General features: G+C 29.5%; 1 protein-coding gene across 1 annotated transcript; it reads right to left on the bottom strand.

Annotated features, from left to right (window-relative positions):
• Nucleotides 1-629: 629 nt before the first annotated feature.
• On the bottom strand, nucleotides 630-3,403 carry LOC107848147 (probable galacturonosyltransferase-like 3). Its single transcript, XM_016692835.2, has 2 exons — nucleotides 2,203-3,403; nucleotides 630-1,438 (listed from the first exon to the last, which is right to left on the bottom strand). Exons 1-2 carry the CDS (start codon nucleotides 2,955-2,957, stop codon nucleotides 1,162-1,164), a joined length of 1,032 nt encoding a protein of 343 aa, XP_016548321.2. The 5' UTR covers nucleotides 2,958-3,403; the 3' UTR covers nucleotides 630-1,161.
• Nucleotides 3,404-16,013: the final 12,610 nt, after the last annotated feature.

Raw genomic sequence — 16,013 nt, 5'->3', positions numbered from 1 at the left:
TTATCAATAGCAAAAAGCTAGGAGTATTATTTAGCAAAGTGGAATACAAAGTTGGTTTTAATAACCTTATATAATTTCCAAAAAGGTTCTCCACTTTTTAGTTTATTAATATTTTTTAGTAGAAAACTTTACTTAATAAGGAAGTTCCTTTCAAAATTAGAAGTAAAAATCCTTCCACTAATTGATCAATTTTTGTGGTGAAAACACTCATAGTAACTTTTTAAAGAAAGAATAAATATACCAATACAAATTTATTTTTAGTTTTTTCCATAAAGTATTTTCAAATGCCCACTAAAAATTACCTTATCCCATTATATATATATAAAGGAAGAAAGAAGCTAAGTGAAAAATATTTTAAATTAGTGTTTGTTTGTCAATTTTTTTAATGAAATATAAAATATAGAGCTTATCAAGTTTTCACACACAAAACCTTAATTACGTTCTCGTATCCAAATACTCTTTAATTTAATTTCAAATATTTTTATTTTCTCACAAGTAAAATGTAATCTCACAAGTAAGATTCAGAAGAAAATGATATACTTAAACCATGTGAAGTTAAAGAGATTGTTTGTGATGGATTATTGACTCAAGTAAAATAAAAATTTCCAATAAGATACTTGGCAAAATTATGAACTTGATGTGGAGTTGTGGACTATAAAAAATCAATGAAAGAGTATCAAACCACATTTTAGTCTTTTTATGATTTATGAATGACATCCCAAACCAAAAAAAGAAGGCAAATAATTGAAGTAGGTCAAAAGTTCATATAAATCACCCAAACAACAACAAAAAATATATGAAAGCAACACAAGAATCTTCTCATAATCCAACCACTTTCCAAAAATACATTATCAAGATCCCATCCACCAATCAAAAACCTCCACATCATCACCATGATCCCACTTTTTGTACATCCACCATTAATCTCATTCCAATGGTTAAAATTCTCTTTAACCCACCAATTAAAATATGTGAATCCTTTTTCTCCACAAAATCCCAAAACTACCCTTCCCCACACACCACTATATCTTACACACCTTTCTCCTCATTTGTCTTTTTATAACCTCAGTCATAGAGGTCTCGAGTTTGCGTCATCATCACATCTGATAAGAATGTCAGACGTGTTCAGTCAGACATCTCAAATTCGAGTCTCCTACATCATCAGCTATCTGAAAACAACGATTCGTGTTGGTACAAATCATATGGTGCCCATAAACTATCCAATGGGCATGGCTTCTTTGAGTCCAATCTTAGCCATGGCTTCCCTTTTCCACTCCAATGCAACAAGCTCACTGGCCCTGGATGTAAATCCCTACATTGTCCTTCAAGGTTATCACCTCCAAGTCCATGTTGGTTCCATCTATGCTCAACTTGCTTTACATTTCCGGCGAATACCAATAGAAATGGAGGCAATGAACCTAGTTCGTAGATTCTGTACCTGTTGAAAATATTATTAAGTAAATAAACGTGTATAGCTTAAACCCTTTTGAAGACATAGTTGTTAAATATTCAAGTTTCACCATCACTCATTTTGACATAATATCAACATAAATTGAAGTTCCAATGACACCCTTTAACGTGTTTCACACAATAACACAAAATTTGGTTTAAGTTGATTACAATTTCAAATTTATCTAAGTCAAAAAAAAGATCAAAATTTTACAAGGAAAACCATAATTTCACATGAAATGCTTCACAAATGAGTTTTTAAACTTCAATTTTTATAATCTCAAGTTAAAATTGGACTCAACATTGTTCGAACTCTTCAAAAATACAGTTGATATGTGTGAAACCCTTCAAAAGCTTGCATTTTTTAGGATCCAACCTAGATATACCAACATTTATATTAAAACAAACAAAATTGTAGTTTTTTCTTAATATAAACTTTGATTTACAATTGAACTTCATCTAACCATTAAATTCTCATTTGAAATTGAAAATTTGATTTTTTGAAATTGTGTTTGGACATGCATTTTATTTGAAAAAAATTAAAATTTTGCAAGTACAAGTCTATACAAGTCTAGAAAAATCAAAAGAATTGATTTGAGCTAGTTTTTTTTTTTTTTGCAAGCTTTGAAAATCAAAATTTCAAAATCAATCAAATTTCATAGTCAAATGGATATTTGAATATAAGTTTTCAAAATCTATGATCAAACGCCAACTAATTCCCGAGCAAATTTAATATAGAAAAGTTTATAGTACCTTTTTTGAACTCTCATCCAATGTTCAAGTTTTTGAGTATATCCATCATTCCTCCATTTCTGCAAATCAATAACCATAACTCCAGTATTAAAATAACAAGGCCTTCTATTCTCGAACGTCTTCGAAAAATTCGGATGGTACCAAAATGTACGAGTGAAATAATGCGTGAAATTGGCATGACAATATTCCGGAGCACCTAGAACCCTGCCATTCAGCTCGATTCGCCATAGCTTGACGATGTCGTCGACAACTATGATATCAGAATCGAGATAAATAACCCGGTTCACACTAGGTGTTAGTAAATTCGCAAGGTGAATACGGGCATAGTTGAGCGGCTCATCGAGGGCGCGGCGAATGGAAGACGAGATGAGAGGGGTGACGGATGCGGGCCTGAATGCGTAGAGAGTGTACCTGAGGTACGGGAACGTTGAGAGGATCGTGGTGTTAATTTTATTGACACGTCCTTGTATTGTTATGAAGTGGAAGAAGATGTTCTCCGGGCAGGTGGAATGCTGGAGGATGGAGAGTATCCCGGCTATCGAGCCGCGGAGATAAGGGGAAGAGTAGTCCAGTGTCATTGCTATATGGATTGTTGATGGATCGGAAGGGTATTTTGGGTATTTTGAAATTGGGCAGGTTTTGCCGTTGATGAATGCCGGAGCTTCACGGAATTTTGCGGTGGTTGGTGGAGGAGGAAGGAGGAGGAGGAGGAGGAGGAGGAGGACGGTGGTGATGAGGTGGTTCGACGAAGGCATAACGGCGGTACGTGGCGGTGGAAATGTAGAGAGACAAAATTTTATTTTATTGCTTTGGGAAAATGAAGAAAGAAGAGTAAATGTTGAGGTAAAGTGACCGTTGAGCCCATTGTATTAATTTGAAGTAGTAATAATTTTATATCATTTATTACTCCTTCCGTTTCAGACATTGTACGTTAAATCATAATGCACAAATTGAATATCAATGATATTTTATAACATAAAATATCTGATTTTTTCTTGCTTTCTGCTCTTACTATGTTAACAAAAAGAAATATCTACTAAAAATAGCATATACTAATTTTTTGTAGTACGAAAAAAAATAGAAGTATAATGTTGGTGGTGTTTGCCTCAAATTTTTGAATTTAACGTTTCGTTGAGCTTCAACCAATTATGCATGCACTTTAATAAAATTAAAATTGATGGAGTTGAAAAAAAAATGCTGGAAATAAATATCATTTAAAGTGCTACCATAAATAGTAGTAGTAGTATTTTACTTGAGCAATGGCGTATCGAAAACAGACTCTTCATCTTATCAAATGTAGAAATAAAATTAACGTATATTGTATTCTTATTGTACCTCACTAATGAGATTATATTGAACTTATTGTCGTTATTATCGTTTTGTACATAAGGATGATAAGTTCACACATCCATCTCAATATTTTTATTTTCATCATCTTCAACTGTTGAACGTGAAAGTTCTTAACTGATCAACACTCCGCTCCATACAACACAACCGGTTGGACTACCACTCTGAAGAACTTACATTTATGCTTAGGAGACACTTTCTTATCACACAAGACTTCCAAAGTGAGCTTCCACTTCAACCATCCTGCAATAATATGGTGCGTGACATCCCCATTGATCTCCCGTTCTCCTGAATCATAGACCAAAGATGTTTGAAATTATACCTCTTCCAAATTATTTGAGAATCCAATTTCATTAGCACATCAGCCTCATGCGTCGAATTACTGAACTTACATTTCAAATACTTCATATTATTTAATAGTCATATAATGTTTTTAATCAATATGAATAGTTTGTTATTTTCTTTTATTAAAATTACAGTAGAGAAAACTAATGATTATTTACCCTTATTAAAAGGACATGTGAGATTTCAACAAATGAGGAAGAGTACTTACTCATCAGAATTCAGGATAATGGACCCCCCGGATTATGCGATATGAATTGAATGGCGCCAGCCTGGAACACCGCGTATTTATGTTTGGTTGGTAGTGACTTATTTCTGGCTAGAAAAGAAAAGAAAACAGAAATCATGTGGGTGTTTGGGCGATAGGGAGTTGCTCGGATGATAAACTTCGGCTTATTTAGGAAGCAAAGAGGATGAAAGATGTAAAATAATTAATTACGTCAATATTTGGGATAAGAGAGAATTGTTCGAATGGTAAGCACCCTACTTTCAACAAATAGTACTCAAAATTTAGAGGTTGTGGATGTTTGAGAGTTTCGAACACACATATTGACACGTAAAACTCTAAGATTTCGTTTGAAAATTAAAGTATCCAACTGTTTTAGCTTCTTGATTTCATGGGTGTTTTTTCAAATCCTATATCGCTTTTTTATAATTATACCTAATCTTCATTGGGTTTAATGGATGGCGAAGCACTATAAAATTGTGCTATCTTGAATGTTTTTTGGTACAAGAATCTGATTTAGGCACACATTAACTTCAACCCAAGTTCAAGTCTAAAAACAAGAATACCTATGAAATTGCACAACACCTTCAACACAAGATTATAAATAATCTATCCAAGAAGTGTGTTATATTTTCATAAATGAGATGAAACAGAAATTTAAAGCCAAATCCCCCAACTTCACGAAGTTTTCTTAAGGAATAATTCCCCTCACTGTACCCGAGATTATGAAATTTTTCTCCCAAGATAAAATGACTTTCAATCTAACAATAGCGATAACTCAAATTATTGAATTCATCGAACTCACTCAACGGCTAATGATCACAATGAGTTTTTCATAGAAAAGAAGAGTGTTTTTGCTGTCAAAAATCATGTTAATACCTGAGGAATATATCAGGTATTTATAGTCTTAAAGTGTCCCTTCGGAAATGAAGCATTGGTTCTGAAAAAAGGCACATTTTCAGTACAGTCACATCACCCGCGTCTAGTCTGTGCTGGAACTGCGCCCGATCTACAGTTGCAGGTGACACTGTCAAATTACGCCTGCGCTGGACCTATGGCCGTAGGTCGCCAGGTACGCGCGCAGGTCACTTATTTGCGCGAAATAGTGTGCCATTTATCTCGAAGAGTCGCATCCCTTCGAGGTGCGTTGTGCATGCGTTTGCATGGCGTCCGAAATGCGCCCGCATGTGGAGAAAAATAATTCTATCAGATTCTTTAGATTAAAATTTCACTTGTTCATCAAGTTTCAAATACATTTTGTCCAAAAAGATAGATCTCATCGATCGATCATTTTTCAAAACCAAACCCAAATCTGAGCCGAGCGACGACAACGACGGCGCGAGGCACCACCTTGTTCTTGCCTCACTATCTAAGTGGAGATGTGTTTCTCAATGTAAACACATAAAAGTTTCTTTCTTCCACTAATGTGAGAGAATTTAGTAAGCTTTTCTATTTGAGTACACTTTCTATTTTAGTATGGACTCAAATTTCCTCCATTATTTCTCTCCATTTTTCATTCTCACACACACCTTGAACCTAATAAATTGTACATAGATCCACTCCTACTTTCAATTTGAAGGTTGTGAGGGATAAAATTTATCCACACCCGATGTTTACATCAAGTACATACATATCATGCATTTGAATTTAGAATTCGTGTTACTTAATTATGATTAGTTAATATATATTTTATTTTATTTAATTACTTAATTATAATTAATTATATTAATTTAATATATATATCCATCGTAAATAAATTTAAATTTTTACCGTGTGTGAGCGGTTTCACGGACTGCTTTTGTGAGCCCGTAGTACGAGTTGGGCCATCCGTACACTAAACTCATAATAGCCTAGGCATACATTCCATTTTAGGTGCGGCCTAAGGTGCAATGATAGCCACTTTTAGAATAGTTGTTCAAATCGTAAAATCAGTCTCTGATAAAAAGATAAAATAAGATCGTATATAATTATTCTTTGAATTTTGTGTATAACAAGAATTTTAGTACATCAAACTAATTTTGCTTTGTGTAAGCAAAATAATGCATAGAATTATTTGATAGCTTGTTAGAGTTATATATTATACATATAGAACCACATAAATCCCAACACTGTACTATCTAATTACCCTCTCTCCCAACTTTTATATTAATTACTTAATATTCCGGATATAATACATAAGTTTAGTCCAGATATATAATCGAAAGATACATAACTACCAAACTAATTGACTATAAAAAATGAAAATAACAATAAAAGAGTAAATAATGAGCAATTAATGCAATTCTAATTGAGATATACCTCTTTAATTTCTAAAAATTAGTAACAGATTCATAATTTAAATTTGAATCACCAAAATAATTTTCCTCAATCAAATTTGTCCAATTCTTTCTATCTATATTATTTTTTGATGGATCTTCATTGTCGTTGGCATATCCTTTCCCAATCTTGACGACGTCATAGTTCCATAAGAATATTGTGTATCTCTTTAAATGATATTTTGCATCAAAATTAGATGAAGAAATCGAACCATTACTAAGAAACTCACCAAAACCTATTACAAAAACTCCAGAGTCCCTAAATATATCTAATACTCACTAATTTGAATGTATCGAATGAAAAAAAAATACAAATCAACTTCAACATTAACTATGTACCAGAAGTAATGAGATATCTCATACTGATGTATCATACTCATAATGTTTAATGTATCAGGTGTAAAACAAACTAAAACTCACATACAATTTTTAGAATGTATCATATAAATCTAAAATCTCGACAAAATTAGATCTATGTATCACAATAAGTATATTACATGTATCAAGTATAAAACTGAACCACAATAAACTGAACCACAATCACATATATGTTGTATTATGTCTAATAAAGCATGCAAGGACTTATTAACCTTGAATCTATGTACCAGACATAGTATATTGAATGTATCATATCTATAAAGAAACAAAATCACATGTAAAATGTATGATGTATCAGAACGCATGCATTGTCATGAAAATCAATTTTTCGTAACTTACTTCTTCCTATTTACAAATGCAATAATCGATAACTTCTTTATCATAGCCGGATCATTTTGATATTTCAATTTATTTTCATGAAAATCAATGTCGTTTATATCATAATGAAATGCTGGAAATTTAAAAAGAAAGTTAATGGTGGAAAGATTGAGTTATTAGATCTAATTGAGCAGTAGATGAGAACATGATGGAAATTCAAAAGAAAGTTAATGGAAGTTGTAACTTGAATGTTGAAGTTGAAGATGAAGACGAGAACATGATGAAAATTCAAAATGGGTGAGTTGAGAAAATCATGAGATATATTTCTAATTTTTGGGCTTGATTTGCTGCACAATAAGGGGATGTGAGTGGGTTTTTTAAGTCATATAAAAAAAGAGACAACTATTTTGAGTAAAAAGAGATTTTTGTAATTAATTTAGTTAGATGAAATTTAAAATAATAATAGAAACTTAAAGTGTGGTTATAATTAATTTATCCTCATAATAATATAGGAATTATTTACGACAGTAGCATCTCATGTATCTATCATTTTATATAGGTATTGGCTAGGTATAATATAATTACCTATGTATTAGTTACTTCACTTTCTATCCCAAAATAAGATAATAATTGATTCCTCATGACTTAAACATGTTTTAGTCATGTGGATTTTTAGATTACAAACCAAACATTTTATTTATTTATATGCAATGTATCCGGGGACATTGATGAGATGCGTTATACTGTAATTTTATCTCAATCAAACATAAAATAAGTTCATACAAAAATTAATCCCATAATAATTAGTTATTTCTCATTCCTCACGCCAAACTAGCCCTCAGGTTAAAACTATAAAGTTCCTGCAATTATCATAAGTAGAATTCGAAGTTTCTGCAATATTTGTAACCATATAATAGTTATCCTATGCAACGTACGATAGGGAATTGAAATGTCATTATCCAATGTTGACAATTGAGCAAAGCAACAATTTCACATAACTCCCCATGAATTCATATTTCACATATAGTTTTTTTTTTTTTTGGTAAGATATTTTTCAGTGATATAATGTATCAGTACTAGATATACATAATTGCCTAAACCTATGATTTTGATGGAGAATATATTTAGGAATTGAGTGTCCATTATCTTGGATGTGTACTATTCCAACAAGGCATGTGAAAGACTACATGTCCTCTATTAATAAAAACAAATCTATAGCTTTTTGGATTGATATATGCAATGTGTAATTTCTTGAAAAATCTAGCGAGCTCGAATTAATTTGAATTTGCATTACGTAAGACTTACTATCCAAAAGAAAAGCATTCCACGTGAAGATAATGAGCTCGAATCTCAATATCTAATTTCTTTATAGGCACAATACATAAACATGTTATATAACTTGATCTCAGATCATATTTTTTACCTCCAATTTTGAGTGTGCATAAATAGACACTTAAACTTGTATAAAATTGAATAAGTAGACGCATATGTCCTATGTGACGTCTTACGTAATCAATTCTTATTCTACATGGCGTCCTACGTGTATTATGCCACATAAAATGCATGTATCTACTTATTTAACTTTATATAAATTTAAGTGCCTACTTGTGCACGCCCAAAATTAAAGATCGTAGACGTGATTTGAGGCCAAATTTTCATTTTTTTTTTTTTTTTTACTTTTTGTGTGTGTAGGGAGATGGTATGAGAGAATAAGAATCCAACCAATAAGAAGTATAATAGTAGTAAATATCCATCTTAAAATTTGGTTCAGAACTGAGTGTGGATTACAACTTCAACACAGCCTGGCCGATTGTGTGATAGAATAGAATCATTGCACCTTATAAGATACTTCCTCCGTCTCAAATTATTCATCCTAAATTGAGATGACATATTAATTAAAAAAATAATTAATAACATACCTAATTTATCATAATACCCCTATTAAAGGATGATTATATGTTAATTTGAAGAAAAAGTAATTAATGCAAATGGTAAAATATGGAAAAACAAATTTTGTTTCTTCTTGATTAATGAAAAAAGACAAGTAAAATAAAAAATCAAATTAGAAAATTTTGAACGAGTAATTTGGGACAGAGGGAGTAATTCCTTTATACATTTTTATTTGTCTATACAAATTTCAACAATATTTTAATATTTTTTTAATCATATTAATATAAGAAGAATTGCAAATTATAAGAGAAAGTAGCGCCTCCCACCCCACCCCCCATATAATTTTTACTCGAAATCTCAACTATACACTTGAACTCCACAGGAGGAGTCAGGAGTCCTATCATTCTCTTCAACATTTTAAAAACAAAATTATTTGCTCTTAAAGGTTGGGGGAGATTTTGAGTAATTTTCAAATATCTAAATTTTAAATTAATCTACTTCAATATCATTTTAAAGTTTAGTTAAATTAACTTTTATAAAACAAAATAATGTGACAAATAAATATCAACGAAGGTAGTAATATCTAATTGTTACTGAATCATAACATGGTTTAAAACTGTTAACTCTAAAAAGTTAATAATCACACAAATATCAATATATACCATGAATTTAGAAGACATTTTATTAATTAAATTTTACATCAAGTTACACTATGACCAAAATAAAATAAAATAAAATAAAATTGAGAGCCTTGTGAGATGATAAGAGTCTCGTGTTAGGTTGAAATTAATTTCGAGAGTTGGATTAAATTATTAAATTAAATTAATGAGAGTAGTAATAAATCCGAGCTGTTTTTATTGTACTGACATTGGCAACTACTCTCTGAACATCTTATAATACAGATATTCATTGCATTTCTGAGCCTAGGTCTATTCAGCAACGGAGTCCGAATTTTCTTTGAGGAATTTGTTGATGGGGTTCAACATTTAGTATATATACATAAAAAATATTTTTAATTATATAAAAATAATAGTAAAAATATATAATTTTCCGTCGAAGAATATTCGAATGAATCCCTAAATGAAAGATGGCTCCATTCCCGGGTCTACAGATAACAATATTCTACTCCACAAAAATAAAAATAAAATTTCCGTAGATCCAATTTTCTTTAAACCTAATTTATGAAATTATTATTGATATTTTTTTTATTTTTTTTTTGAATAGCAATCTTTAATTAGGTTGGAGATTGAATATATGATAAAGTTACTTGTATTTTTTGTTTGGTGTCTGATATTTGTACTTTAAGGTGGCTTCACAAATTCAAATTCATACCACTTACTATTTATTTAAGAAGAAAGTGCTCTTTAACATGATTTTTTAATGAAAAAAGATTATCTATTTGTGTATTTTCTTATAAAATATTTATTTTAAATATACTTTTCATTTATTGCCAAGATATATCATATTTAGAAATTTTTTACTATCTATAGCAACTATATTATGTATTAAAAGTGAATTATGTATGCAATATAGATGTATTAGAATTTAGAAGTGTATTACACCATATTATATATACTTATTTTGGTAATAAATTATGCATGCAATAAAAATGTATTATACTATATACTACAAGTGAATTATGCAGATAATATAGATCATTATAAGTGTTTTAAATGTATATGCCTGTTTTGATAAAAAAATCTACACTACATATTAAAAGTGAATTATACATATATTAAAATTATATAGCTATAAATAATAAATATTTTCTTAAAGATAAAATATCTAGATAAATTTCCCCTTTTTTATTAGTACGATTCAATATAAATATAAGATCTTCAATAAGACTGAATCTCAAATCATATATCTATTTCATCACAGCTCTTGTTGCCTTTGTAATAGTTATAATTAGTAATTAAGTTGAATATAAGAACATAGCAAAAACAATTTTTGCCAATGTCTGTTGCTTAGTATTTTTTTGTCTCATAATATTTTTTTCTTTTTCGACAGTCCAATAACTTATGTTTGTTTGACTCTAAATTTAAGCATAAAATCTTTATTTATTTTTTTTTAAAAAAAATTATATGTTTGGAATCAAAACTACGTAAAAAAAATACTATAAGTTACAATAAATGACAATCATATTAAAAGATATTTGAAAATATTATAATTAAAGATGGACATATTTGAATTTTAAAATCTGAAAATTGTCATTGACACGAAGGGAGTAGATAATAATATATTACTCCCTCTTAATTGTTGGCGTTGATGGAGGATAGCATATTTCAAACTGAACATTCATCTAGAAATTAGAAGCCAATTTAACTAATTAATTAGTCATTAGTCATTGAGTTGAATATTATAAAGTGCAAGAACAATTAAGACTTTCTTCAATTGTATAATTAACTTAGCTATAACAAAACAATTCAAAATTTTATCATAAGAACATAGCAAATTAAAAAAAAAATCACTAATGTCTGTTAATTACTACTCTCTTTGTCTCAATTTATGTGATATTTTTTATTTTCAAGAGTCAAACGACCTGAAATGAGCATAAAACCTTTATTTTTTTTGAAATAAAATGTTTATGTTTGAAAACTAAGTAAAAATGTACTATAGGTTACAATAAATGACAATCCAAAAATATTTAAAAAATATTTTAAAATATTAAAGTCAAAGATGAACTTGTCTGAACTCAAAATCTAAAAATTATCGCATAAATTAAAAAGGAAGGAAGTAAATAATAATAATATATTACTTACTCTTAATTGTTGGCGTTGATGGAGGGTACTACTAGTATATTTCAAATTGAACATTCACCTAGAAATTATAAGCCAGTTTAATTAATTAATTACTTCCTTCTTTTATTTTTATTTATTTATTTTTTATTTAAAAATATTTAATAATACTTGTTCAACTTATAAAATCAATAATAATTATATATTTTTTATCTATATTATCTTAATTAACGTTAAATATGATTTATTATTTAATATATTTTTTAAAATATTAATTTATTATATATAAAAATAATAAGTATTAGTGCTAATCTATGTCTAGACTTTCATATTTCAACGTAACACATTGCACGATCCCTCATTGGACTTCACAAATTTTTTATAGGATCACCACCCACTTTTTGGCAAAAATAAATAATTCTTTTAATAGCTAGGTAGTATTATTCTATAGTATACTAAAATAATCATTTAGGGGTGGTTGGGTGTGACGTATAGGGTATAATACTTTCAAAATAAAATATAAGATTATTTTATTTCGTATTCGGTTGGAAGTATAATTTTGTCTTTGAATTATTTATCTCATCATTTATACTATAGGTATGGGAATAAGTTATCCTATATATAAGGTAGAATAATTATTTTTGAAATTAATTATCTCGAAATAGCTTTTTTTCCAACCAAACGACCTTTTTTACTAGGATTTTAAAATTAGTTGACTTTGGATTTTTTTTGACATTTTGGAATGTATGCAAATGCTTGATTCCTTCTATAAGTTGGATTTATTTTTTATTTTAATTTGTACTCATTTCATGCAAAATTTGCATTTGTGTTTTATATTATACAACATTTATTTTTAATTCATTTTCGATGTAATATATCCTCTAAGGTGTAGTATCCACTCTTTTTAGCAAGATTGTTATCCTAAAATTTTATTAGTAATTCTCCTACATATTATCATAATATCCTACAAGTAATGCTCGAGCATGGCTTCAGTCTTATGCCTCACTCGGTATAAGTTCGATTGTATTAAAGATCAGCTCATTTGAAAAATAGAACGTGCAACTTTTATGTGAAACCTTCTCTTAAAATTTGTAACTCAATTTCTAAAGTTCGATTATGGATTGATTTTTCTGTATCATTAAGAAGAAAATTCAATAGTTAAATATTACCAAAAAGAAGTAAGTAGTATATAAAATAGAGTAACTGTACTGTTTTTATCCTGAACTCTAAACGAAATTGCTGAGACACACCTAACTTAAAGGGGGTCCTACTACCCTGAACTATTTAAAATCATATTTTTGGCAACCTTAAGTGCCTACGTGGCACATGAGTGTGCCTACATGGACCTTCAGTAGATTGATTCACGCAGTGTGCAATATATGTGCTACGTAGGCCTTTAAGTTGCCAGAAATATGATTTTAATTAGTTCAGGAATAATAGTACCCTCTTTAAGCTGGAGTGTGGTCTCAACAATTTCGTTTACAGTTCAGGGGCGGAAATAGTATTGCATTTTCTCTATAAAATATGAAGCTCATGATTATTGGATTTCAATAATATATATATGTTTGGATTATTTACGATGAACGATTAATTAAACTCACAAAAATTCTGGGGCAAATTTGATTAGTCAAACACCAGGACAGATATCGAATACTGAATTTAAAACCAAAAAAGAAAAATCAGAGGCTATTTTGGGTATCATATTCTTGTCAACTTTTTTCACTCCACAAAATGAGATAATATCAAGATTATATAGAAAGAGCATTACTATTAACTTTGGATCCCAACATTATGTGATATATTTTATGCAATATTTTATATGAAAAAGGAAAAAGAAATTAGTGTTAAAGGTCAAGGCAACTTTAGAGATTCCAAATAGTCAGTAGATCTTGGTTATTATTCTTTTCGTGTAATGAGGTGTCCACAATTATAATCTAATGACAACTTGACATTAGATTATTACTATTTCTCTTAGGTTTTTGACTGGTGTTCAATATTCATATTGAAATAATTGATTGACCAAATTTGAATGTGTAGTATATATCATTTATGTGGGCGATTCTTACAACGAGATTTCTCCATTCTTAGGGCACCAAATATATAAAGGTGATTGAGTTGAGTTGAGTTTAGTATTTTATGTACGGGTCGATGTCTATCGCTCCATCTAAGAGAAAAGAATCATATATATTCCGGAGAGAATTAAGCCGATATAATTACTTCAGCGAAAGCTTTAATTCTCAGTATTGAAAACGTTTTTAATTTCTCGATTCATGCAAAATTTATCATTTACTTGATGGAATGAAAATTAATTAATAATTTACTCTTTCAAACTTCGTTTCAAATTATTTTGATACAATTTTTTTCATCGGAAACTGAGTTAATATACAATTCCACATATAATACTACAATTAATTAATATTAAAATGTGATTTCCTTAGGGCATAGAATCTGCATGTCTTATAAGTGACAAAACAAAATGCTTCCCTTCTTCAACATATAATTGCGTGCCTAACGTCAAATATATTACTTTTACTACGTAATAAACTTTAGTACTCTCTTCATTCACTTTTACGTATCATATTTCATTTTATAAAAATTAATTTAATTATATTTCAAAATTAAATTAAAGTAGATCAATTAATTTAATATTTAAATGCTTAAAAGTTATACGAAAAATACTCTAAGTTTCAATCCATCTCATATTAATATGATAGAAAAATATATTCTAAAATATTAATTAAAGTTCATGTACACATGACAACTAACAAGTAAAAATAAATGAATGGAGTATAATATTTTATTTTTATTAGATATAATAAATTTAATATTTTATTTTAATCAATGTGGATTGTGATGTAGTGGTGGAACTACTCTATCCTTAATTAGAAATTTTGTGTTTAAACCCTGTGTATGAAGAAAATTCTGTTGGAAGCGCTATTTTCGGAATAAACCTTGTAATACACGATCCGGATTAATCGATCCTTTAATGAGGACACTGACATCGAATGAAAAACTTAAAAAAAAAAATTACAATATTTTATTCTCTTTTGGAAAGAAGAAAACAAAGCAAAAAAAGACATGATGGATGTCACGGGAGTGAGTTTTAAGTACCAGTTACTACCTAATATCCATCACCACAACCTTAGGAAACTGTTTTTTTATTCCATTTCTTGGTTTTATTATATAGTCACAGAGTCACTTGAAAATAATATTTTTGGAATATATTGTTCTGTGAGTTTGTGAATTGAGGTGTGATTTTATCCTTTTTATCTACTTCAGAGGTGACAGAATAACATTCACAAGTGTGTTACATGCACAAAAAAGTGGCAGCATATAAGTTGATTTCTTCAATTCCCAAGGTGTCATAGTTTTGGTCAGGTGACAAATTAAAGGACAGTCTTGCGTGCTAAAACTTTCGATTATAAAATCTCCTTGAAAAAGGTTCAAATCATAAATGTTTATTCTTCATAACCTTATCCTACATTCTAAGAATTGAATCAATGACTTTCTATTATATGATAATAACTTTATGAGTTATTAATTATCTTAGTAAAAATTCTGACGATTCACTCGGACTGAGGGTGGTGGAGGAGTGGAATCATTAAGGATTATGTGACGATTGACAGATTTGTAGGTTGACAAGTTTATGAAAAAGGAATGTGCATACTTTCTCCGTCCCATTTTACTCGTTTCAAATTTTCTAATTTGTTATCCCATTTTACTTGTCCCTTTTTACTTATCAAGACTAGACAATTTGTTTTTTCCATTATACCCTTAATGCAATTGATTACTCCTTGTTATTAGTATTCTTGAAAAATATTGCAAAGAGGAGTACCATTAAAAGTATACCATTAAAAATATAAATGGTGTTTTGGTATTAACAATCCATCAATATTGAAACTAACAATAAGTCACAATTAAGAGGGGTAAAATGATAAAGTTACATTATCAATCATCATTTTCTTAATAGTTGTGTCATCCCAATTTGAAATAGGTAAAATGAGACTGAGGCAAAATTCATACGTTATTTTTTACTTAGGCACCTCAAGTGGATATTGTTTCATTTTGACACCTCAAGTAGATATTGTTTCATTTTGGCACCTCAAGTAGGTATAAAGTATGTCATTTTGACATTTTTTGCTGAGTTGACAAGGTGCGTGTGACACACACACTGAAGGCGGGTTTGGGTGGCATATTGGTATTTTTTTAGTGGCATTTTCGCAATTTTTATTTTTCTTCTCTTTTCTTCTTCTTTCT

This window comes from Capsicum annuum, chromosome 11 (genome assembly GCF_002878395.1).
Source record: "Capsicum annuum cultivar UCD-10X-F1 chromosome 11, UCD10Xv1.1, whole genome shotgun sequence".
Classification (NCBI taxonomy): Eukaryota; Viridiplantae; Streptophyta; class Magnoliopsida; order Solanales; family Solanaceae; genus Capsicum; species Capsicum annuum.
This window is presented reverse-complemented; position numbering and strand designations above follow the sequence as displayed.